This window comes from Loxodonta africana, chromosome 3 (assembly GCF_030014295.1).
Source record: "Loxodonta africana isolate mLoxAfr1 chromosome 3, mLoxAfr1.hap2, whole genome shotgun sequence".
NCBI lineage: Eukaryota > Metazoa > Chordata > Mammalia > Proboscidea > Elephantidae > Loxodonta > Loxodonta africana.
Genome location: NC_087344.1, coordinates 144,933,525 through 144,961,122, shown reverse-complemented (window position 1 = coordinate 144,961,122; position 27,598 = coordinate 144,933,525). Strand labels below are relative to the sequence as shown.

The following is a 27,598-nucleotide window of genomic DNA, read 5'->3' as shown; positions in this document are numbered from 1 at the left end:
ATTTCTCGTCACAGAATAATAACGCTGGAATCTTTAAAAGGGCATCATTCCTCCTATCTCACTGTGGAAAGATGGATATCTAGTTTATTTTTAAAATCCCATGACTTGTCCTCAGTAATTCATTCTAATGGTCAAACCACAGCCATTTCTTCAGTTATTTCATGCACATGCACTTTTCCTCTCTACTCCACAAACTCCTCCTCTCTCACCACTGCTTTGCTATAAATATATTTCAGGAAAAAGTGTATTTGCACTCCTATACAACTGATACTTTGTGAATCCGAACACTTCATAAAAAAAGAAACAGAAGAACTGATTAAAAGAATTATGGGAAATATACCCAATTTTCCCATCCCACTGATTCACACACATTTCTTCTGCTCTGTACTCTATCCAAAAGCATATACCAATATTGATGCCCACTGATAAGGTATCAATCAAAGACCTAAGCCCTCTAAATTACCCGTCTTTTTGGCTGATGAGACATTAAAAGCTTTGGTTTAAAAAGGTCAAAGAAAAATTATAAAGAGATACTTATAAATGCCAATGCAGGTGTTATGTTAACCAAGTAGGTAGCTGAAATGAGGTTTCCTGCCTGAAATCCACCCCCAGAGCAAGATGAGCAAGATGGTCCAAATGCAACCATCAAACCAAATTCAGGAAAAGTGAGAAGACAGAACAGCTTTTTTGTTTTGTTTTTACAATACTTTAATCATGATGAGTATATAAAACAAACCAACAAAAGACATCATTATATTGACAAAAACATAAACTAGCTAGTTGACATATTTACCTTGCACTCAATCTCTGCTTGTTTGCGCTTTGCTTCACTTAACTGAGTAAGTAGTCCTTTGTTCTGTGTAGAAAGATACTGCACCTTCTCCTGCAGATTGATCACCTCTTGTTCTGCTCTTCGAAGATGGTTACTGTTAATCTGGTTCTAATAATTAAAAATATAAACTCTCAGACTACATAAAAGGCCTGAATATATTTACAAATTTTTATTTAGGCACTTTATACCTCAACATTATAAAAAACACTAGTCATAGGTCAATTTTTTCAACAGTTAAATAATAAAAAACAAAACTGCTTTAAAAATTAAAGATCCAAAGAAATACATAAGGTTCATATTATAAACTTTTCAATTTAGCTCAATTTACCATTTGTATAATAAATGTCTACAAACTACAGTGACGCATACACACAACTTAAAGGTATTTATTGATTAAGTTAACTCCTCTTTTCATTTCACAAAGGGAAGCAGAAACTGACTGAAAGATACCATCACCATTTACTGAACTGTAAACTCTTTGACACCACGAAATGTGTCACGCGCTTCTATATTCCCTCAACGTCTAGCATAATCTCTTGTTATGAAGCACAGACTGGTTTTGAATTTGGGCTTTGTATTTCATGATTGAACAAACTAATATCTCTGAGTCTCTGTTTCCTCATTTGAAAAACATACATAAAAATACTGTCTGCTTCTTACTTGGTTGTCTTTAGCATTAAATGAGATAATACAACTAACAGGCCCTACTAGGTAGTAAGAACTCAATAAATGTTGGGTAAAACCCAGTCAAAACAAAAAAAATGTTCGGTGCTTATTATAATTATAGAACATACTAAAAATCTATAGGCCTTGAATTGACTAACATGAGGTAGTTTTCCTGTTAAAAGTTTTCCCGTTCAAAAAACTTCTGGCTATGACTAGTCTGACAAAGGTCTAATCTCTAAAATCTACAGGAAAATCCAACACCTCTACAACAAGAAGACAATCAAATAAAAAATGAGCAAAAAACATGAACAGACACTTTACAAAAGAAGACATTCAAGCAGCTAACAAATACATGAGAAAATGCTCCCCATCACTAGCCATCAGAGAAATGCAAATTGAAGCCACAATGAGATATCATCTCACCCCAACATTACTGTCATGAATCAAAAAAACCGAAAATAACAAATGTTAGAGAGGCTGCAGGGAGATTGGAACTCTTATGCACTGCTGGTAGGAATGCAAAATGGTACAACCATTTTGGAAAACAATACGGTTCTTCCTTTAAAAGCTAGATATAGAAATACCACATGATCCAGCAATCCCACTCCTAGGAATATATCCTAGAGAAATAAGAACCGTCACACGAATAGACATATGCACACCCATGTTCACTGCAGCATTGTTCACAATAGCAAAAGGATAGAAACAACTTAGGTGCCCATCAACAGATGAATGGATAAACAAATTATGGTACATACACACAATGGAATACTATGCAACGCTAAAGAACAATGATGAATCTGCGAAGCATCTCACAACAGGGATGAATTTGGAGGGCATTACGGTGAGTGAAATAAGTCAATCACAAATGGACAAATATTGTATGAGATCACTACTATAAAAACTCATGAAAACGTTTACACACAGAAAAAACAATCTTTGATGATTATGAGGGAGGGGAGGGGTAGAAGAGAAAAACATAGATAGACGATAGATAAGCGGCAAGTTTGGCGAAGGGTAAGACAGTACACAAAACTGGGGAAGCCAGCACAACTTGTCCAAGGCAAGGTCATGGGAGCTCCACTGACACATCCAAACTCTGAGGGACCAAATTACTGGGTTGAGGGCTGTGGGGACCATGATCTTGGGGGAACACCTAGTTCATTTTGCATAACATAGTTTATAAAGAAAATGTTGTACATTCTACTTTGGTGAGTGGTGTCTGGGGTCTGAAAAGCTTGAGAGCAGCCATCTAAGATACTCCGTTGGTCTCACCCCATCTGGAGCAAGGGAGAATGAAGAAAACCAAAGTTACAAGGCAAAGATTTGTTCAAAGGACTAATGGAGTACAAATACCACAGCCTCCACCAGACTGAGTCTAGCACAACTAGGTGGTGCCTAGCTACCACCACTGACTGCTCTAATGGGGATCACAAAAGAGGGTCCTGGGCAGAGCTAGAGAAAAATGTAGAACAAAATTCTCACTCAAACACACACACACACACACACACACACACACACACACACACACACAAAGACCAGGCTTACTAGCCTGAAAGAGGCTGAAGAAACCCCAAAAGTAAGGTTCCTGGACACCCTTATAGCTCTGTAATGAAGTCACTCCTGAAGTTCACCCTTCAGCCAAAGATTGGACAGGCCCATAAAACAAAATGAGACTAAATGGGCACATCAGCCCAGGGGCAAGGACTAGAAGGCAGGAGGGGACAGGAAAGTTGGTAATGGGGAGCCCAAGGTTGAGAAGGAGAAAGTGTTGACATGTCATGGGGTTGGCAACCAAAGTCACAAAACAATATGTGTATTGTTTAATGAAAAACTATAGTTTGCTCTGTAAACCTTCATCTAAAGTACAATAATAATAAATAAATAAATAAATAAAGTTTTTCTATTCAGGCTAGACCCAGTGTGAATTCCCTCAACCCCAAATTATTCTAGCGAGGGTCTAACAGTAGCGACTTTCGTAACCAAAACCAGGTAAAATCTGGCTCCTCCTTCAACCTTGGCCTAGTTATTTAAACTCACTGAAGTACATTTCACTGCTAAAAGTGTTGATATTACTATTGGATTTTCAAGGCTGTGTTGTGGGGATCATAGGGGAAAAGTTTATGAAAGAATGCCAAACAATGCCAGAAATAAAACAGGTACTTTAAAAAACCTCAGTTGTTACTATTATTATACCTATCCTCTTCCCCCTGTGAAAATGACCCTATATCCAGTTTTAATGACAAAAATTTGGACCGCTTAGTACTTTTAAGCTCTAAAACTTTCTACCACTTCTGAGTTTCTTCATTTTTACTTTTACTTATATTCCTGACTCACAGAAGAAATACTTCTTTCTTTTTATGATTATCTACTAATTATATTATTCTACTTTGTGGGCTTCCCATATTACTAGATATTCTTTCTTTCATTGAAATGAATCCTGTCTGTCTACGCAATTAAGAGTGAACTTGTTAGTATGATACTCAAAATGCTCTGCAATCTATTTTTACTAGCTTACCTCCTACCATTAAACAAACCATTACACTCCAGAGGGACATATTTTCAACACAGGCTGCACAGCATTTCCACATATAAACTCCCTGCAACCCTGAACACAAGTCCATGCCTGAAAATTACAGAACACTCACATATAAGCAAACCCCAAGAACTGACCGTGAGTGAGAATCAATAGACAAAATAGTAAAAACAGATTTTTAAGATAATAAAATAAGCATATAAGGACTATAAAATAGGTATGTTTAAGATTATGAAAGACAAAAGGAGGAAGCAAAAACACAAGCAGAGAACAAGTCTCTGTCAAAAAAAGAATCAGCAAATTTGAAAAGAGCCAAATAAAATGCAAAGAATTTAACAATACAGCAACTGATACTAAAAATTCACTAAGAGGAACAACAACAACAAAAAAAACCCAATTAAAAAAATGGAAAAAGGACCTGAATAGACATTTCTTCAAAGAAGATATACAAATGGTCAATAAGTACATGAAAACATGCCCAAAGTCATTAGTCATCATGGAAGTGAAAACCAAAACCACAATGAATACTATTTTACACTCACTAGGATGGTTATTATCAGAAAATAACAAGCGGTAGTCAGGGTGTGGAAAACCTAGAACTCTTGTGCACTGCGGGTGGAAAGGTAAAATGGTGCAGCTGCTGTGGAAACAGTCTGCCGGTTCTTCAAAATATTAAACATTGAATTACCGTATGAGACAGCAATTCCATGCCTAGATATATACCCAAGAGGCTTGAAAGCAAGGGATCCATCAGATACATGCACACCAGCGTTCACTGCAGTATTATTCACAATAGCCAAAGGTGAAAAAACCCAGGTGTTTAGATGAATGGATAAATAAAATGTGGTTTATACATATAATGGAATGTTCCCCAGCCATAAACAAAAATGAAGTCCTGATATACTCTACAACATACTGGAGCCTTGAAAACAATATGCTAAGTGCAATAAGTCAGACACAAAAGGACAAATATTGTATGATCTTACTTATACGAAATACCGAGCATAGGAAAATGCACTGAGACAAAGGTTTATTAGCAGTTAGCAAGGTCGGGTGGTAGGGAGCAATGGGGAGCTATTGCTTAAGGAGTACTGGGTTTCTCTTTGGGGTAATGAAAAACTTTTGGAAATAGATAATGGTGATGTTGCACAGTATGGAGAAATGTAATTAATGTCACTGGAGTGTACATTTAAAAATGATTAAAACGGCAATTTCTTGTTATATATATTTTACCACAATAGGGGATTAGATGCATTTAAAAAGAATTAGTGCCCCAGAAGAGGTCAAGAGACACAGAAAAGAGAATAAGAAGGTCCAAAGTATACCTAATAGTGGGTGCAGAATTGAAGGAAAAAAGGTGAGCTAGTCTAAAAGACGATAATGGTTGAGAATGCTTCACAACTAAAAAAAAAAAAAAAAAAAGTATGAATCCACACTTAAGCACACCTAGTCTCAAACAAGATAAATACAAATTAATCCTCGAGATATACTGTACGAAGCTTAGAATACTAAAGAAAAGAAAAAGGTAAATAGCAGGAAAGACAGATTATTTACAAAAGAAAGTTAAGTGTCCTGAAGACATCTCAACAGCAAAACTTTGTAGTGCTCAAAAAAATAAACATCACCATAGGGTAGCATCATCTTCAGCTAAAGTATCTTTCTAGAGTAAGAGAAAAGGAAGTTTATTTTAAGATACATAAGTGAGAGTATCTACAACTCAGGATTCAAACTGGAAAGAAATTGTCAAATAAAAAAATAAAGAACAAAAACTTGGAAAACAGGTGGACAAATCACAATGAACATTGACTCCATAAAACAATGATAATTTATCAAAAATCTAAATGAGTATTGCTGAGTTATTTCCAACTCATGATGACCCAATGTGCTACAGAGGAAAACTGTTCCATAAGGTTTTCATGGCTGTAATCTTTATGGAAGCAGATTGCCAGGTCTTTCTTCCTCAGGGCCACTGGGTGGGTTTGAACTGCCAACCTTTAGGTTAGTAGTTAAAAGCAAACCATTTGTGCCACCAGGGACCTTACAATAATAATAATGCCTACTAATCTGGGGGTATAAAAAAGATGTATAATAGTAACTTGCAAGATGGAAGAAAAACACAGGATGTTCTTCTAAGGTCCTTGTACTGTTTGGAAGGCAAATGGAGATAATAACTAACTTCAGACTTCATTCGGCCTGATAAGCATTTAATTTTTTCTCAGGTAATAAACACTAATAGGAAAAACATGGAATTATAAAAGTCAAAGGAGTAGAGTGAAAGAGAAAAACCAAAACAATCCAATAAAAAGCAAGAAAAGAGGAAAAACAGAAGAAATAGAAAGTACACAATAAAATAATTCCACATAATCAGAACCTGATTGGGGATATAGAGAGCTAGAAAGAGCATTGCTCCTATCTTTTCAATTAAAAAAAAAAAAAAAAAGCCAAATAAACTCTAAGTTCATGATTTTTGTTAAACCCAGAGAGCTGAGGTCACAGGGCAACCAACTAGCCCAGGAGTGTCCTAAGAGAGATGGGATGGGATGGGATGTGAACACTTGTTCACCTACGGCAACGCAGCCAGATACTGTTAAAAATGATTAAATATCAAATTAGTGGAGGCCAAGTGTGGGCTTGCAAGAGAGTGTGGGGTCCTAGGGGACAAAAGATACAGGGAAGCTCATAAACTCTTGAACACTCTTTCTTTATGGAGCCCTAAAGGTGAATACCAAAAAGATTGGTTAGAGTCCTGAGAAAACAACCCTCATGATGCAGGCCTGAGGGAGGGAAAGAGCAGCCACTATAGGCGGGTCACTCGATCTTGTCTGTCTCCTCTAGGGAACAAAACCCTTAATCTGCAGGAAGTGGGACAACAAACACTGCTACCCTCCGGGCACTAGCGAAAGCCACTGCATATAGGGGAAGGGGAACCAATACGTTCTGGGTCTAGAACTACAGCTGGGGATGAAGCAGGAGAACAAAGAAGGCCAAGCATGCCAGATTAAGAAAAACAATGTTAGCTTAAGACTGAGGCTTTATCAGAACAGGGACTATTCCTGTCACTCCAACTCTCGATAAAAAGAAATGGTGGAGTACTTGCTGGAGGCAGACCCTCTCTCAGGCACGATGCAAAGTGAAGACCTAAAGACAGTGAGAAAAACTCCTCTGGCAAACCAGTACCCACTCTTAAAATATTGTTAGAGGAGTTTGATGCCTGTGGTACACTAAGAGTAACCACAGAAACAACAAACCTCAAACCCAGCCCAACTCCAGACAATAGTAACACAAACCCTAACATTAAAGGCCTCACAGAAGGAAGGTATACCCATTTCCAGGCATAAAAACTTTTACTGTAATCTCCACTGTCCTACACAAGATATCCAGCTCTCAACAAAAAGTTACAAAGCACAGCAACAGGTAAGAAAACAAAACGAAACACTACCAAGAGACAAAACCATCAACAGAACCAGCCTCAGATATGACACAGATGCTGAAATTAATTGACAGAGAATTTAGAATAACCTTCTTATGATTAATATGCTATTACGGACTGAACTGTGTCACTCAAAAATATGTGTTTTAAATCCTAAACTCTATGCCTGTGGTGGAGCCCTGGTAGCACAGTAGGTAAGAACTCAGCTGCTAACCAAGAGGTTGGCAATTCAAATCCATCAGTCGCTCCTTATAGTCCCTATGGTGCAGTTCTACTCTGTCCTATATAGGGTCACTATGAGTTGGAATAGACCAGACAGCAGTCGATTATGCCTGTGGTTATAATCCCATTTGGGAATGGGTTATCTTTGTTAGGAAACCCTGGTGGCGTAGTGGTTAAGTGCTGCGGCTGCTAACCAAAAGGTCAGCCGTTTGAATCCACCAAGCGCTCCTTGGAAACTCTATAGGGCAGTTCTACTCTGTCCTCTAGGGCTGCTACGAGTCGGAACTGACTTGCTGGCGATGGGTTTTGGATTTACCTGTGTTATGTTAATGAGACAGGATTGGTACAGGGTATGTTTTAAGTCAATAAAGGAGACTGAATGATTAAATAAGCAAGTAAGAAGCAGAGACGGGGAAAGAGGGACGCCAAGCCATATGAAGACTGCCAGGAGCAGAAGCTAAGAGGTAAGGACCTTCTCCAGAGCCAACAGAGACAGAAAGCGTTTCTCTAAAGCCAGCATGCTAAATTCAGACTTTCAGCCTCCTGAACTGTGAGAGAGTAATTTTTTTTTAAATTGTCCTTTAGGTGAAAGTTTACAGAGCAATTAGTTTCTCATTAAACAATTAACGCCCATATTGTTTTGTGACACTGGTTATGAACCTCATGATGTGTCAATGCTCTCCCTTTTGTCCCCCCAGGTTCACCCTTTCTATTAGCACAGTTTTCCTATCTCTTCCTGCCTTCTCGTCTTTGCTTTTGGGCTGCTGTGCCCATTTAGTCTTATATACACGATTGCACTATGAAGCACATTCCTCATAAGCATTATTGTTTCTTTTATGGAAATGTCTAATCTTTGACTGAAGGGTAAACTTCACGATTGGCTTTAGTACAGAGTCAAAAAGGTGTCTGGGGGCCATACTTTTGGGGTTTCTCCAGTCTCAGTCAGACCAGTAAGTCTGGTCTTCTTTTGTGAATTTGAATTTTCTTCTACATTTTTCTCCTAATCTGTCCGGGGCCCTCTGTTATGATCCCTGTCACAGCAGTCAGTGATGGTAGCTGAGCACCATCTAGTTGTTCTAGGCTCAGTCTGGTGGAGGCTGTGGTAGTCGTGATCCATTAGAGAAAATAATTTCTGTTATAGCAGTACTAGATAACTAAGACAGAATTTGGTACCAAGAAGTGGGAATGCTCTTCTACCAAATACCTAAAATGGAGAAGTGGTTTTGGAATTGGGTAATGGATAGATGCTGGAAAAGTTTTAAAGTGTCTAATAGTAAAATTCAAAAAAAACTATGAGTCAGAATCAACTCGATGGGAATCGTTTGGAGACCCTGATGGTGTAGTGGTTAAGAACTATGGCAGCTAACCAAAAGGCTGGTGGTTCGAAACCATCGGGCGCCCCTTCGAAACTGTATGGGGCAATACCACTCTGTCCTATAGGGTCGCTATGAGTTGGAATCGACTCATAGCGACCCTATAGTAAAATCCTAGATTGCCTTAAAGAGACTGATGGTAGAATTATGAACATCAAAGGAAATTCTGGTGAGAGGTCAGAAGGAAGTGAGAAGAGCTATAGGGAAAATCTCTATCATCTTAGAGAATGCATACAGCACCAGCAAAGAATGTTGCTAGAAATGTGGATGTTAAATGTGCTTCTGGTGAAGCTTTAAAAGAAAATGATGAACAAGTGATTGGACAATGGAGGAAGGGTGAAGCTTTTTATGCAGTGGCAAAGAACTTGTCTGAATTATGTTCAAATGTTTGGTGGAAGACAGAACTTGTAAGTGATGAATTTGGATATTTACCTGAGGAGATTTCTAAGCAAGATATTAAAGGAGTCACGTGGTTTCTCTTTGCTGCTTATAATAAAGTGCAAGAGGAAAGAGATGGACTTAAAAATTAACTATGCAAAATGAAAATAAAACTTAAAAGATTTGGGAAACCCTATTGTACAAACGAAGGACACATGTCCTGGAGTTTTGACCAAGGACGTGGCTACATAATCTTTTGTTAAACGAGATTAAGCCTGTGACGGATGGATCTAAACAATTACCACAGCTTAGACTGAAGGGGACTTAGAAAAAACGAAGGAGAAGAATGCTATCTGCCTCTTAGAATTCTATAGGCAGGAAACAGGCCAAAGGAAATACATCTATTGTCCTCCAATGGGAAGCAGGGCTTTATCACTTTCAAAGGCTAGCATCACCACTTCCTGCATTTAAAAGGGTCCGATCTTCATCAACTCAGTTCCACAGTGTGGGGCTGCCTTTCACAAGTGCCATGCGCATGGGACCAGTACCCAAACCTGAGGCAGTGGGGCTGCCATGGCCAAGGGGCAGAAGAATGGGGTCTGCCAGGGCCAAAGGGATGAGGTTACCACTCAGATGACTGGGAAAATGGAGCTCCCCAAAACTGAGGGGGCAAGGCTGCTGTCCCAGTGGTCCTGGAAGGTACAGCTGAAGCCCAGGGCTAAGGGCCTCCATCCAGAATCCAGAGGGTGTGGCCAACACCCAGAGTCTGGAGGGCAGGGCCATTGCCCAGATGGTCCTAAAGAACAGGGGATCATTTTTAAGCCTTCAGAGCTAATGTAAATTGTTCTACTGGGTTTTGAACTTGCCTTGTGCCTGTTATCCCTTCTTTCCTTCTGATTTCTCCCATTTGTAGTGGAAATATCTGCCTTGTGCCTGTTCCACCACTGTACTTTGGAAACAGCTAACTCGTAGTCTAGATTTCACAGGTTCACACATGAAGAGGAATTTTTGCCACAGAATGGAATACACTTAAAGTCTCACTTATATTTAATTTAGATGATTATGATTCAGAAGATGAGATTTTGGACTTACAAGTTGATTTAAGACTTCTGGCATGACGTGATGGGGTGAATGTGTTTTGCATGTGGCAAAGATACGAATTTTGGCAGCGGGGGCCAAAGGGTGGAATGTTATAGATTGTATTGTGTTTCCCCTGAAATATGCTTTGTAAATCCTAACCTCTATGCCTATGGTTATAATCCCATTTGAAAATGGATTGTCTTTGTTATGTTAACAGGACAGGATTAGGATAGGGTGTGTCTGAAGTCAATTCTCTTTTAAGGTATAAAAAAGATTAAACAAGGGAAGAAGCAGAGATGGGGAAAGACAAATGTCAAGCCAAATGAAGACTGCCTAGAAGCAGAAGCCAAAAGAGACAAGGTCCTTCCTCCAGAGCTGACAGAGAAAGCCTTCCTCTAGAGCCAGCACCCTGAATTCAGACTTCTAGCCTTCTAAGCTGTGAGAAAATAAATTTGTTTGTTAAAGCCACCCATTTGTGGTATTTCTGTTATAGCAGTACTAGATAATTAAGACATACGCTAAAGTCTCTAAGAGAAAGATGAAAAACATGCAAGATCAGATAGCTAATATCAGCAGAGAAATGAAAACTAAAAGAGAATCAAACAGAAATGCTAGAAGTAAAAAACAATGAACAATAACATGTGAAAAATGGGCTCATCAACTGACTTGAGAAAACTGTGGTAAAAATCAATGAACTTAAAGATACGGCAACAGAAATTATCTAAACTAAAAACATAATGAAAAAAATCAATACGAGGAAAAAAAACAAACACATCCACGAATTGTGGTGCAACATCAAATCAATCTGTGTCTGACTAGAATCCCAGAAGGCAAACAGAATATGGGGCAAAAGAGATGTTTGAAGAAATAATCATTTAGAATTTTCCAGAAATAAAGAAATACACAGATACAAGAAGCTCAGAGAAAAAATATAAATGAAAAACACACCTAGGCATATCATACTCAAACTGTTCAAGACAGGAGACAGAGAATATCTTGAAGACAGACAGGAAAAAAAGACATATTATATATGCAGAGGAACAAAAATAAGAATTACAATAGATATAGGCTTGCATGGTTTCTGACAAGTCGACAATGGAGTGATTTAGGGCTGAAACAAAAAAAATTTTCAATTCAGAATTCAATTTGAAACAAAAATATCTGTATCTTTAAAACTGGGGAATTACCTTCTCAAACAAAAATTAAGAGAATCTCTTGCCAACAGATGAGTGCTACAAAAAATGTTAAAGAAAGATCTTCAAGCAAAAGAAATATGACACCAGACTGAAAAGTGGATCTACATATAGTAAAGTAAAAGAGAGCGATGAAATGGAATAACAAAGGGGAAAACAAAATTCTTATTTTTTTAATAAAAAAAATTTAAAGAGGTATAAATAAATGAGTCAGTCAAGAAGATAAAATGTAATCATAATAAATGGTCAATAAACCCTAGTGAAGGAAGAAGAGGAAAAAAAAGAAATAAAAACAGATGGAACATAAAGAGCTAGTAAGGTGATAGCTATTAATCCAAACAGAATCACAAAACACAGAACAAACATGACAGCTAAAGACACAGTAAGACTGAATTTCTAAAATAGTTTTATTGAGATATATTTCACAGACAAAATTGACCCATTTAAAGTATACTGTTCAGTGGTTTTTCACATATTCAAAGAATTGTATAATCATCTTTCAGACTGAATTTTTAAAAATATGCATATTCTTTAGATGATTAATATACCACCACTACTACAACCCACTGGCTTACTCCACACATCTTCAATCTAAATCTATCCCATGGGTGCCCACAGTCTGGTGGCAAAACACACCCACCTATATGCTCTAGGGAACAGGGACATCCTTTCCTCACAGATGCTCAGGGGTGGTTGTCAGCCCCCTGCCTTGCTTAGCACGTGACCCCCTACTGCACCCAGATACCTGTGCCTACACCATTCACCCCTGCTCATCTAGACTATAGGTGAAAGCCTGGACCACACACTTGGTGACTGACTACCTGGACACCTGAGCTGAATCCATGCAAGAAAAGTGAATGGACTTCTGGGCTCACATACCTAGTAACATACCTCTGACCACCAGGTGACAGGACTTTAGATCTTCAAAGGCACTAATAATCAAATTAGCTCACAGAAGAAGCCTATTTAGGCACATCAAAACAAAACAAAAAGCTAGTCTGTAGAAAGCAAATATTAAATAAATAAATACAATAATAGAGAAAAGGTTCAATATCAAATCACATAAAGAGGCAGACCAAATGGCTTCAGCAAGCTTACAAAACAAAGAATCAAGAAATCTTCTAGACGAAGATAACTTCCTGGAATTACCAGAGGTAGATTACAAAAGATGAAAACACAGAACTCTTCAGGAGATCAGGCAAAATGCAAAACAAGCCAAGGAGCACAGAGACAAAGCAATAGAGCAACTTAAGAAGGTTAGAGAAGAGGATAATGACAAATTTAGTAGGCTGCAAGAATCCACTGAGAGACAGCAAACAGAAATCCAGAAGATTAACAATAAAATTTCAGAACTGGACAACTCAATACAAAGTCATAGGAACAGAATTGAGGTAAAGGAAGTCAAAATTAGTGAGACTAAAGATAAAGCACTCGACACCAGCATATTTGAGGAAAAATCAGATAAAAGACTTTTATAAAATGAAGAAACCCGAAGAGTTACGTGGGACTCTACCAAGACGAATAGCCTACGAGTGACTGCAGTACCTGAACAAGGTGGGATAAAAGAAAATACAGAGAGAATTGAAGATTTATTGGCAGAAAACTTCCTTGGTATCTTGAGATGATGAGAAGATACCTATCTAAGAAGCTCATGGAACCACACACAAGGAAGTTCCGAAAAGAAAGTCAGCAAAACATATTATAATCAAACTTGCTAAAAACAAAGATACAGACAGAATTTTAAGAGCGGCTAGGGATAAACGAAAAGTCACCTACAAAAGAGAGTCAATAAGACTAAACTCAGGCTACTCAGCTGAAACCATGCAGGCAAGACGGCAATGGGATGGCATACACAATGCCTTGAAGGAAAAAAATTGCCAGCCAAGAACTATATATCCAGCAAAACTGTCTCTCAAATATGATGGCAAAATTAGGACATTTCCAAATAAGCAGAAGTTTAGAGAGTCTGCAAAAGCCAAACCAAAATTACAAGAAATACTGAACTGAGTTGACTGGTTAGAAAATCAGTAACATCAGATAATCCAAGACCAGAACACAGGACAGAGCAACCAGATATCAACCCAGATTGGGAAATCACAAAAATAAATCAAAGCTAAAATGCTGAAGACAGGGAAACAGAGACATCACTATGTAAAAGATGACAACATTAAAACAAAAAAGGAATAAAAAATGTAGTCATATGGCGAGAAAGTCAAGGCGATAAAGAAATAAGAGATTGCTTAAACTTAGAAAAATAGGGGTAAATATAAAGGAAACTAACAATCCTACACATCAGAATAAACAAGAAAAACATAAAGACTCAGCAAATACAAAATCAACAACAATGAAAATGAGGAAAAGAAAATATATAAAGAAAAATGACCCAGCACAGAAAATTAAGCAGAACAAAGAAACTGTCAACAACACAAAAAGACAAAACAAAAGCACTAAACTCATACTTATCCATAATTATGCTGAATGCAAATGGACTAAATGCACCAATAAAGAGACAGAGAGTAGCAGAATGGATAAAAAAACACGATCCGACTATACGCTGCCTATAAGAGACACACCTTAGACTTAAACACACAAACTAAAACTCAAAGGATGGAAAAAAATATATCAAGCAAACAATAATCAAAAAAGAGAAGTGGCAATATCAATTTCTGAAAAAACACTTTAAAGTAAAATCCACTATAAAGGATAAGGAAGGACACTACATAATGATTAAAGGCCCAATACACCAGGAGGACATAACCATAATAAATATTTATGAATCTAATGACAGGGCTCCAAAATACATAAAACAAACTGTAGCAGCATTGAAAAGAGAGACAGCTTCACAACAACACTAGGAGACTTCAACACACCATTTCAGTGAAGGACAGAAAGAAGCTCAATAAAGACATGGAAGATCTTAATGCCACAATCAACCAACTTGATCTCATACACACATACAGAACACTCCGCCCAACGGCAGCCAGGTATACTTTCTTTTCTAACGCGCACGGAACGTCCCCCAGAATGTACCATATATTAGGCCATAAAACAAACACCCAAAAAACCCCAAACCCATTGCCGTCGCATCGATTCCAACTCATAGCAACCCTACAGGACAGGGTAGAACGCCCGATAGACTTTCCAAGGAGCACCTGGCAGATTCAAACCGCCAACCTCTTGGTTAGCGGCTGTAGCACTTAACCACTACGCCTTAGCAAAATCCGAAACATCGAAATATTACAAAGCATTTTTTTTTTTACCATAAAGCCGTAAAAATAGAAATCAGTAACAGAAAAAGGAAAAAAATCAAACACACGGAAACTGAACAACACCTTGCTCAAAAATTACTGGGTTATAGAAAAAATTAAGGATGGAATAAACAAATTCATAGAATCAAATGAGAATGAAAACACATCCTACCAGAACCTCTGGGACACAGCAAAAGCAGTGCTCAGAGGTCAATTTACAGCAACATATGCACACAACCAAAAAGAAGAAAGAGCCAAAACAACCAAAAAGAAGAAAATGCCAAAATCAAAGAAGTATCCCTACAACTCGAACAAATAGAAACAGAGCAACAAAAGAAGCCCTGGGGCACCAGAAGAAAGCAAACAAGAAAAATTAGAGCAGAATTAAATAAAACAAAGGATAGAAAAACAATTGAAAGAGTTAACAAGACGAAAAGTAGCTCTTTGCAAAGATCAACAAGATCCATAAATCACTGACCAAACTGACAAAAAAAAAAACAGCAGAGGGAGCAAATAACCCAAATAAGAAATGAGATGGGCAATATCACAACAGATCCTACTGAAATTAACAGAATCATAACAGAATACTAGGACAAATTGTACTCTAACAAATTTGAAAACCTAGAGAAAATGGACACATTTCTAGAAACACACTACCTACCTAAACTAACACAGAGGTAGAACAACTAAATAAACCTATAACAAAAGAAGAGGTAGAAAAGGTAATTAAAGAAACTCCCCCCCCCAAAAAAAAAGAGCCCTGGCCCGAATGGCTTCACTGTAGAATTCTATCAAACTTTCAGAGAAGAGTTAACACCACTACTACTAAAGTTATTTCAGAGCATAGAAAAGGATGGAATACTCCCAAACTCATTCTATGAAGCCAGTATAACCCTGATACCAAGACCAGGTGAAGACACCACAAAAAAAGAAAATTACAGACCTAAATCCCTCATAAACTTAGATGCAAAAATCCTCAACAAAATTCTAGCCAAGAGAATTCAACAACATACAAAAAAAAAAAATCACCATGACCAAGTGGGATTCATACCAGGATGCAGGGATGGATCAACATTAGGAAAACAATAAATGTAATCCATTACATAAATAAAACAGAAGACAAGAGCCACAGGATCTTATCAATTGATGCAGAAAAGCATTTGACAAAGTCTAACACCCATTCATGATAAAAACTCTCAACAAAATAGGAATAGAAGGAAAATTCCTCAAAATAATACAGGGCATTTATACAAAGCCAACAGCCAACATCATCCTAAATGGAGAGAGTCTGAAAGCGTTCTCTTTAGAATGGGAACCAGACAAGGGTGCCCTTTATCACCACTCTTATTCAACATTGTGCTAGAGGTCCTAGCCAGAAAAATCAGGGAAGAAAAAGAAATAAAGGGCATCCAAATTGGTAAGGAAGACGTAAAAGTATCTCTATTTGCAGATGATATGATCTTGTACACAGAAAACCCTATAGAATCCACAAGAAAACTACTGGAACTAATAGAAGAGTTCTGCAAAGTATCAGTATACAAGATAAACATACAAAAATCGGATTCCTCTACGCCAACAAAGAGAACATCGAAGAGGAAATCACCAAATCAACACCATTTACAATTGCTCCCAAGAAGACAAAAACTTAGGAATAAATCTAACCAGAGAGGTAAAAGACCTATACAAAGGAAAGTACAGGACACTAATGCAAGAAATCAAAAGAGACCTGCGTAAGTGAAAAAACATACCTTGCTCACGGATAGGAAGACTCAACATTGTGAAAATGTCTATTCTACCCAAAGAGACCTATAGATACAATGCAATCCCGATCCAAATTCCAATGGCATTTTTTAATGAGATGGAGAAACAAATTACCAACTTCATATGGAAAGGGAAGAGGCCCTGGATAAGTAAAGTATTACTGAAAACAAGAACAAAGTGGGAGGCCTCACATTACCTGATTTTAGAACCTATTATACTACCACAGTAGTCAAAACAGCCTGGTACTGGTACAACAACAGATACATAGACGAATGGAACAGAATTGAGAATCCAGATGTAAATTCATCCACTTATGAGCTGCTGATATGTGACAAAGGCCCAAAGTCCATGAATTGGGGAAAAGACAGTCTATTTAACAAATGGTGCTGGCATAATTGGATATCCATCTGCAAAAAAATGAAACAAGACCCATACCTCACACCATGCACAAAAAACTAACTCAAAATGGATCAAAAACCTAAATATAAAATCTAAAATGATAAAGATTATGGAAGAAAAAATAGGGACAACGCTAGGAGCCCTAATACATGGCATAAACAGTATACAAAACATTACTAACAATGCACAAACACCAGAAGAGAAACTAGATAGCTGGGAGGTCCTAAAAATAAAACACACTCATTCAAAGACTTCACCAAGAGAGTAAAAAGACAGTCTACAGACTGGGAAAAAATTTTTGGCTACAACAAATCTGATCAGTATCTGATCTCTTAAAATCTACAAGATACTGTAAAACCTAAACAACAAAAAGACAAATAACCCAATTAAAAATGGGCAAAGAATATGAACAGGCACTTCACCAAAGAAGACATACAGGCAACTAATAGAGACATGAGGAAATACTCCGGATCATTAATTTTTAGAGAAATGCAAATCAAAACTACAATGAGATACCATCTTACCCCAATAGACTAGCATTAATCCAAAAAACCAATATAATAAATGTTGGAGAGGTTGCGGAGAGACTGGCTCACTATACGCTGCTGGTAGGAATGTAAAAGGGTACAACCACTTTGGAAATCAATTTGGTACTTCCTTAAAGAACTAGAAATAGAACTACCATAGGATCCAGGAATCCTACTCACACAATAGATACGTGCACACCCATGTTCACTGCAGCACTGTTTACAACAGCAAAGAGGTGGAAATAACCTAGATGCTCATCAATGGCTGAATGGATAAACAGGTTATGGTACATTCACGTAATGAAATACTATACAATGATAAAGAAAAATGATGAATCCGTGAAATACCTCATAACATGCATGAATCTGGAAGGCATTATGCTGAGTGAAATTAGTCTGTCGCAAAAGGACATATATTGCATTAGACCACTGTCATAAGAACTCAAGAAAAGGTTTAAACACAGAAGAAAACATTCTTTGATGGTTACGAGGGTCGGGAGGGAGGGAGAGGGCTATTCATCAATTAGACAGTAGACAAGAATTATTTTAGGTGAAGGGAAGGACAACACACAATATAGGGGAAGTCAGCACAACTGGACTAAACCAAAAGCTAACAAGTTTCCTGAATACAACCAAACACTTCGAGGGACAGTGTAGCAGGGGCGGGGGTCTGGGGACCATAGATTCAGAGGACGTCTAGGTCAATTGGTGTCACAAAGTTTATTAAGAAAACATTATACACCCTGCTTTGGTGAGTGGCACGTCTGGGGTCTTAAAAGCCAGCGAGTAGCCATCTAAGCTGCATCAGTTGGTCTCCAAACCACCTGGAGCAAAGGAGAATGAAAAACACCAAAGACACAAGGAAAATATGAGCCCAAGAGACAAAAAGGGTCACATAAACCAGAGATTCCATCAGCCTGAGACTGGAAGAACTAGATGGTGCCCGGCTCACCAATGACTGCCCTAACAGGGAACATAACTGAGAGACCCTGATGGAGGAGAAAAGGGTGCAGAACTCACATTCTAGTAAGATGACCAGACTTTATGGTCTGACTGAGACTGGACGGATGCCAGAGGTCATGGTCCCTGGACTCTCCGTTAACCCAAAACTAAAACCATTCTCGAAGCCAACTCTTCAGAGAAAGACTAGACTGGACTATAAGACATAAAAAGAAACTGGTGAGGAGTGTGCTTCTTAGCTCAAGTAAACACATGAGACTAAGTGGGCAGCTCCTGTCTGGAGGTGAGATGAGAAGGCAGAGGGGGACAGAAGCTGGTTGAATGGACACAGGCAACACAGGGTAGACATGAGGAATGTGCTGTAACATTATAGGGAGAGCAGCTAGGGTCACATAACAATGTGTGTATAAGTTTTTGTATGAGAAACTGACTTGAAACTTAAACTTTCACTTAAAGCACAATTAAAAAAAAGAAAAAAAATTTATCCCAAATTACAAATTCCTTAGGAAGCCTTTTCCCAAACCACCTAGTTGGTTTTTCCCTCCAAGATTTTTTCCATAGCAATTTCTATCACTCTACTCACCAGATTTCTAAGTTATATTAAATACTGTTTGTGCATGCCTGATTTCTTAAGTGTAATTCCTTTGATGACCGGGACAGTGCTTTGCATTTTACAAGTTCTCAAAACTATGTTTGTTGAATTTGATTCATTCAGCTCTGAAATAAATCTTGAACACTGGCTTAAAAGCTGTGTTTGCATCTTTAAAATCTATACTGAAATAAAACCCAATTAATCTAAAGAAATCATATTCACGTTATCATGTTTAAGTTGGGACGATCATTTTGCACACGGTAATACAGAATGATACATGAGTTAACTATGCCCCCTACTGACTGAATAAAAATTTTGCAAAACAAGTAACGTTCAGAGAAAATAGGGAGTATGATTCACACACAAAATGTCCCACATAAAAACCAAATGTACTTTTAAATTCAAATAAGTTTCACAAAAAGGCCTTTGCAGATCTTAAGTCAAATATTTAAAAAAGGATTTATTAGTGAAAGGCGGAACTTGGAAACAAAGAAGTGCAATTTTGGACTTGAATACCAGGGTCATTACATAACTCCAGGAAGCATCATTCACATATTCTACATCAGTGGTCCTTAACTGGGGGCAATTTTGCCCCCCCCCCAGGCAACATTTGGTAATGACTGGAAACATTTTTAGTCATCACTTCTGGAGAAAGGGTACGGGCAGAGGCAAGGGATACTGTTAAACAACTACAGTATACAGAACCACCCCTACATGGAACAATATTCAGCCCTCAGAGTTCATCAGTGGTTACTAAGGGCAGGAGGGAAGGGGAAAGAGGGCAATCTGTTTAGCTAGCATCGAGTTTCTGTTTATGGGGATGGAAAATATGGCAACGGGTGTTGCTAATGCTTGCACAACACAACTGATGTAACCCGTTTCACTGAATTGTACAAGTGAAAAATACCGAATTGGCAAATACTGTGCTGCCTACATTTTTACAATAAAATAAATAAATAAAACAATTATCCAGCCCAAAATGGCAACAGAGCTGAGACTGAAAAACATTGCTCTACATGAATGTTTTCTCTCAAGCTGTGCAAAAAAGCAACCATATAGATTTTATTTAATACAGTCAAATGAAATTTTATGATTTGCTTAAGCTTTGCTGAATGGGTCAAAGAAGCAATTAAAACCTCTGAAAGCAAAAAATATGGTTTTGGCCCTCTTCATCTGGGCTAGAAAATTGTAGTCTACACACTTTATATCTTGAACTTATAACTCTATTCTAGGGATGATAAAACTTGGACATAAACACTTGATCTGCTAGCAATACCTTTTTTTTTTTTTTAATTTATGTTGTTGTCATTGGGAATACACAGAGCAAAACATACACAAAATCAACTATTTCTACATGTTAAATTCAGTGATATTGATTACATTCTTTGAGTTGTACAACCATTCTCACCCTCCCTTTTCTGAGTTGCTCCTTCCCCATTAACATAAATGCACTGACCCCTAAGGTTCCTATCTAATCTTCTGCATTACTGTTGTCATATAGACAGTTGTCATATAGACAGTTCCTAAAAGAGCATACTGTTCAAGGCAGACACTTTCTACTAGTTTAGCTAAGCTATTGTTTCTTTTTGAGAAGACTTCAGGGGATATGTTTGGTTTAAGGTTTAAAGACTATCTTTAAGGTTTAAGGGTAATAGTTTCAGGGGTTCTTCCAGGCCCCATGGGTCCAGAAAGTCTGGAGTACATGAGAATTTGAAACTCCATTCTGCATTTTCCCCCTTTTGATCAATGATTCTTCTAAAGAATCATTGATCAAAATGTTCAGTAATGGTAGCCCAACACCATCAAGTTCTTCTGGTCTCATAGCAAAGGAGCTGTTCATGGAGGCACTTAGCCACACATTCCAAATCCTCCTCCTATTCCTAACTCTCTACTTCTCTGTTGCTCCAGAAGAATAGAGGCCAATTATCATGCCTTGGATAGGTGCTTGCAAGCTTTTAAGACCCCAGGCGCTACGCAACAAACTAGGAGGTACGACAGAAGCACTAAACCATTATTAGGCCAAATAACTGGGATGTCCCATGAAACCATGACTCTAAACGTCCAAACCAAGGAGCCAAATCCCGTAAAGTTTTTGGTTGTACATAAGCAGTCTCAGCAACTACTGTTTTTTTTTTTTTAATCATCATTGCAAACTGTTAGCAATACTTTTTAATGCGTGCATTCAAAGCTAATGAACTTTCCCATCATACCTGTGTTTCCATTTCCATCATCCTTTGTTTCATTTCTCTTATTTCTGCCTGTGTTTCAGCTTCTCTAAGTCGAATGGTCATCAGTTCATCTTGTAACTCATTCACAGCGTTTTTCTTAGGAGGGTCTTTCCATCTTCCAGTAGTACGAGCTAAGTGGCGCTAAAACATAAAATATTACATTGCAACAAATATTCTTAGCATCAAAATAACAGTTAACTTTACTGAGCATACTTTCAACCCAGTACTATAGTAAGCACCTTACATGCTTAAAATCTTATGAGCACTATTATCTTCATTTTACAGGCAAGAAAACAAAGACACTGTGATTACGTAACTTCATAAAGGTCACACAGTCAATGAATGCAGACTTAGGATACAAACTCAGATACAGGTCAGCGTTCTACTCTAATACAAGTGGATTAATTCTTGTAAAGAACACAGGTTTCACCCTAATTTTTTATGACAGCTTTTTCATATTATCTTTAATGAAATCCTAAGAGAAGCATTAGAATTGGGGCTATTCATTAATTGAAGAAGCAATATTAGACGCCAAGAGCAGTGTTTTTCAATATATCTGTGATGAGGTACTAGTTTTGTTTGTTTTTTAATTTCCAATTTACTGCAGTCTAATATTAAAAAAAAAAAAAATGCGATGGTAATGTTAAAGACTAATTTCAGCTTTTGCTAGATGCCTCCAAAAATTCAAACCAAGGTGATTATTCTCCAAGTATATGTAGTTTATTTTCTTCTCTCTATTCTTTCTTTCTTATATATTCTTTTATTCTTTGTCAGCAGATCTCCCTTATAAGTAAATCTGTGTGCATATAACTAGCTAAATGTAAGATTTATTTTGTGACATAGCCAATTTTTAAAAGAAGTTACAAATTTATATTGGTATGACCCCTCTAATGTTACACAATGAGCAACATTGGATTTAACACCAACATGACAAATATGTACTATTTAGAAAAAGTTCAGAAAAAGTTACTAAAATGGTACAATGTTGCAACAACAGTAAATATATGACTTGATTTATATTTAACTTTGCCGTACGATGGATTGCTTTCATATGGCCTTTCTAGCCATGGTCTTGCAATTTCCAACAAGAGATTGGGTGGGCCTATGAAACTGAGGTGTTTGTGGTCCACCAAGGGGACTGGATAGCTTGTTAATAATGTAAATATGGTGCATGGGACCCTTGTGGAGGTGGGACCATGCAGTTAGGGCGTATGGAACCTTACTGAGGGGATTGGTCAATTTTGCCATACCGCTAGGCTTAATATGAGCCATCCCAGAGGCAGATGGGGGAACCTGACTACCACCAGGAACAGGAGATGGAAGCGGATCGTGTCCTTTGGACTCAAGATCCCTGCACTGAGACCCTCCTAGACCCAGGAGACAGAGAGAGAGCTGTAACACTGGAGATGGTAACATGGCGAGAAGCAGTAGCAGAGAAACAGTGGCAGCAGAGGCAGCAAAACCAGGAGACCAGCAGCAGACGGCACAGTGAGCTTCCTGGCTCATGGAGAGAGAAAGCTGGGCACCTTTGGGCAGGTAGCTTTCTGGCAGAATGCAGTGCCTTTGGGCATGTGGTGGAGCTAGGCTCACCAACCCACAGACTGAGAGAGCTGAGCACCTTCAGGCAGGAGGCTTGCTGGCAGAGTGGGGTGCCTCTGGGCACTTATTGGCAGAGCTAAAGAGCTTTGTAACACTTGCCTGAGCAGGGCAGAGGCCAGGCTGAGGGACTGAAGGCCAGAGAGAGGCCTGCCTGTGGGCATGGCTGAGAAGAGGGCTGTCCTGGTCGAAGAACTGTATCCTGAATTGTAACCTGTTACTTCCCTAATAAACCCCACAACTGTGAGTATGGTCTGTGAATTCTATGTAGCCACTGCAATGAATTATCTAACCCAGCAGAGAAGGAGACAGGCCTGTGGGAGGGCTAACTGGTGTCAGAATTGGTAAAAAGGTTAGAGGTGGAGGGTGGAGGTGTATCTGACCTCCGCCTCATAGGAATCACCCTTGGGCTGCTGATCTTCATTCTCTTTTCCCTTTGTGAAGTTAGAGGAGGCCAGGCACCTCCACTACACCGCCCTTTTTACAATTTTTATTTCATGATAAGAATTAAGAAGGGAGAAACAGCTTAAGCATACATTCAAATTATAAATGCTCTCAGTTTTGTACATTAAGCAGTCTTCCTCACTTTAAAGACATTTCCTAGTGTTGGTCATCAGCTACTTCAAGCTCTTGCAATATTGGATATTCGGCTTTCACTCGATTTTTAAAAAGCATACAAAATATATGATATACCTGCCAGTGTTCCTCTAAATCCTTGACTTGCTCTCTAAGTTCTTTCAAACCCATAATAGCTTCTGCTTCCCTCAGCTTCACAGCAATGAGTTCCTCCTGAAGCCTGGCAATGTTATTCTCATCAGGCAGGGAGTTGTTCCTCTAAAGCAAGAGAGAACTTAATTAGGGATTTTAAAATTTAAGAAATAAAATATAGCACACATAATAAAAGCTATTTTGTTCCATGTGTAATTAATTGTACTTAACTTTTTATAAAACTTAGTATACTGAGATATAATTCACATACCATAAAACTCACTCTTTCACATGTGTGAGTCAGTGCAATCACAGCAACTACCTAATTTCAGAAAAGTTTCATCACCCACAAAAGAAATTCTGTATCCGTTAACAGTCATTCTCGACTTCCATCTCCCCTGACAACCGGTAATCGATTTTCTGTCTCTATGGATTTGCCTATTCTGGATTATTTCATATAAATGGAATCATTCAGTATATGTGAACTTTGGGACTGACTTCTTTTGACTTAGCACAATGTTTTCAAGGTTCATTCACACTGTAGCATGTACCAATACTTCATTCCTTTTTTATTGCCTAATAATATTCCGTTGTATGGCTATATCGAATTTTATTTATCCATTCATCAGCTGATGGAAATTTGGGTTGTTTCCACTTGTTGGCTAGTATGAGTAATGCTGCTATGGCATTCTGTATAAGTTTTTGTATAAAGGTATGTTTTCAATTCTCTTGAGTATATATCTTAGGAGTAGAATTGCTGGGTCATGTGGTAACTCTATGTTTAACTTATAAGAAACTGTGAAACTATTTTCCAAAGCAGCTGCATCATTTATACACCCACCAGCAGTGTACAGGGGTAACTGTACTTAATTCTGAGGACATAGAAAGTCTAACTTTTCTTTGTTATAAAAAGAGCAATCAAAGTCATGAGGCAACAGGATTAAAAATATTTTTCAACATGGCAATGCACTTACTAGCCTCCGATTAGGGCTCTAAATAAAATATAAACGTCGATTACATTTTAAAGATTTATGGAATAGTCCAAAATTTGTTTTTGTTGTATTTTATCAGCATACCACCTTTGAAAGGAGTGTCAAATCTCTGTGTATTAGTCACTATTTATATCAATACTCTAGAAATTAATTCCAAGATGAACTAAATATTTGCTTCATGGGCATATGATTCAGCTTAATCTCCTACCATACTTAAAGACCCACCTAGGATGTAGGAGAGCTCATTATTGAACTTCTCCGGGGAGTGATTAAGAGATACAGAATACAGCCCTAACAAAAGTTCCCTAAATAAACCAAGGTGCTACTGAAATTTCTAGGCCTGATTCAAAGAAATTTTCTATTTCTAAAATATTACATGGTGGACATGAAGACTTTAGCCCACAGGAATGATAAAAACAAAGTTATTTTAGCCAACTACACATTCTTATGATAGACTTTATTTTCTGAATTAAAAACCAGAAACTGACTTTGAAAGGCTTAAGAACACTTCCTTTCACAAAATATTCAAAATCTTTCTAACTGTAAGGCCTAGATTCTTACCTATATTATGGAGCTGAAAATACTCCCATGTTAGAGACCAAATATTCTGTTAGGCATTTCTTTCAGCATTCTTGCTGGCTTTCTTCTCAACAGATAAGATTGAATTTTCCAAAAATAATATAAAAACAGCAACCAGATTTTTAGTAAAATTATCCCACTACTGATTGTAGTTATACTTGTTATATTTCACATAGAAAAAAGTTAAGAACAACTTGAGGTTATTTGTCATGGCCATTATCTAAGAGCCTTTGATTTAACCCCTAGATACTATCTAGGGATGAAAGGAACAATCTCATCATACAGCCCAGGCTATCAATGCTTAGTCATGGAGTTAAAGTATTTTAAAGCTAGAAAAAATCTTAACGGACCATCAATGTGCCTCTGTGATTTTATAGATGAGAACACAGAGATTCAGAGTTTGTGATCTAAAACTCAGATTCTCAAATATGAGAGTTATTAGGAACCTAAAACTTTTCTACTTCCAACTACTTGTCTAACCCTTGAAGTCGTTTAATATGTTTGAAGAGGTAGGCTAGCTTCTGTAAGTACACCTCTAGGTAAGGGAAGCTTCCTACATAGCCTGTGGTGGCTTGTTCTAGCTTGGACAGTTCTGATAATTACACTCAGACACAATTTTCCAGAAATGTTTACGTATTAGTCCTATCACACTTCTTCCACATGATGGTATTACAATATTTGAAGACAACAGTTAATTTCTGTACTCTTAAGTTTCCCACTTCCAAAATTAACCTGGTTGTTTTCCTCGAAAAGGGCACTAATCTCCATTTTTGCCCTTAAATATGAGGTCTTAAATAGTATGGCAGTAACGAAGAATAAGTGGCAATCTTATACATTTTTTTTCCTTTCCTCTTTTAGTAACTAATATGTAAGAGTTCTAATGTGTAAAAACACTAAGCTCAATTTAATTGTCCAGTTAAGTACTTAAATATCTATCTCATGTCCCCTCTCATTTGGGAGCGAAACATTTGTGTTGCTCTTACCTTCTCTATATCCAAGACTTTATCTTGCATCTCCTTAAGGGCACACTGAGACTCAGCTTCACTCAGTCGGGCTTGGACCAATTCCTTCTCTAGCTGTAGCACAAAATCTTCATTGTAGTTGGAACTGCATTTATGCTATAAGTTATAGACATATACTGAAATTTTATGGAAGTATGAACATACATATACAGAAAAATAAACACAACTGCATGATATAATTATTAAGGACAGCTAAAGGGTAAAAGTTCTATCTTCCCAATACTCCCAGCATACCTCCAATTAACTTTCCAATCAGTCAAAAAGGTCTAGCTTTTATATCTAAAAAGATGATCAGGTTTTTAGGTTTTGGCAACTAGTTATTAAATTGATCAAATCCAATTCACTGAAGATAAATGTCTCCTTTTATCAATACATCCATCCATTACTAAAAATTTGTTCTGATACTATAGACCTGCACTATGCAATATGATAGCCATTAGTCATATGTGGCTAATGAGCACTTGAAATGTGGCTAGTCCAAGTTAAGACAGGTTATAAGTATAAAAAACAAACTGGGTTTTGAAGACTTACTATAAAAAAAGTATGTAAAATATCATATTAATAATTTTATAACAATTACATGTTCAAATCAAATATGAATATATTGCAGTTAATAGAAAATTTAAAACCACGTAAGTGCTTTGCCTTATATGTCTATTGAACAGCACTGTTATAAACCATAGAAAACAAATGCACATTTATTGAAAATTCTATTTTAACCTAATGGAAATAAAAACAAGGAGTCCACAATAATATGAAATCATCCTAAATCCCAGTAGAACAAAATTTCATTTGCTCTTAGAACTGTAGGTTTTTTTTTAAAGATATGCATAAAAATGATTGCTGGGAACAAAGAAAATGCAATATTGCATAAAGAAATTAACCGAAGGAAGCACGAAACCTTCCAATATCCTTTCCTACTGCATCTACAACATAAATACCAATGCAGCCACTTAAGAAATCCCTTTGAAAGAAACCAGTTTCCATACAAAAACTATTTTACAAAAGCAAAAAAAAAAAAAAACTAATTCATCATAATAGAAGACTTCCTAGAAGAAACTGTCGATCAATTCACATTAATTTACACAGCAAAGTAAAACTGGCAACTCAAATTTCAAGACAGAATCTTAGAGAAACTCTCCTACTGAACTCATGTGCGTATAGTTTCTTTTACTTTTCAATATATTAGGAACAAAACAGATGTCAAATGAAAACTGTTTAAAAACTTAAATGCTTACTTAAAACATATGGTGTTCCCTAACCCCAATTATGCACT

General features: G+C 37.5%; 1 protein-coding gene across 11 annotated transcripts in view; it reads right to left on the bottom strand.

Annotated features, from left to right (window-relative positions):
• EVI5 (ecotropic viral integration site 5) overlaps nt 1-27,598 on the bottom strand; it is a 267,245-nt gene that overhangs the window by 78,335 nt on the left and 161,312 nt on the right. For 8 of the 11 annotated variants that reach the window (XM_023558405.2, XM_010598105.3, XM_064282266.1 and 5 more), the window contains 4 exons: nt 26,284-26,418; nt 23,715-23,855; nt 21,408-21,566; nt 794-940 (listed from right to left, as the gene is read on the bottom strand). In XM_023558405.2, coding sequence (XP_023414173.1) covers nt 794-940; nt 21,408-21,566; nt 23,715-23,855; nt 26,284-26,418 — 582 coding nt within the window. The remainder of the gene's footprint in view (nt 1-793; nt 941-21,407; nt 21,567-23,714; nt 23,856-26,283; nt 26,419-27,598) is intronic. The other 3 variants (XM_023558406.2, XM_023558409.2, XM_023558410.2) reach the window with 1 other exon arrangement.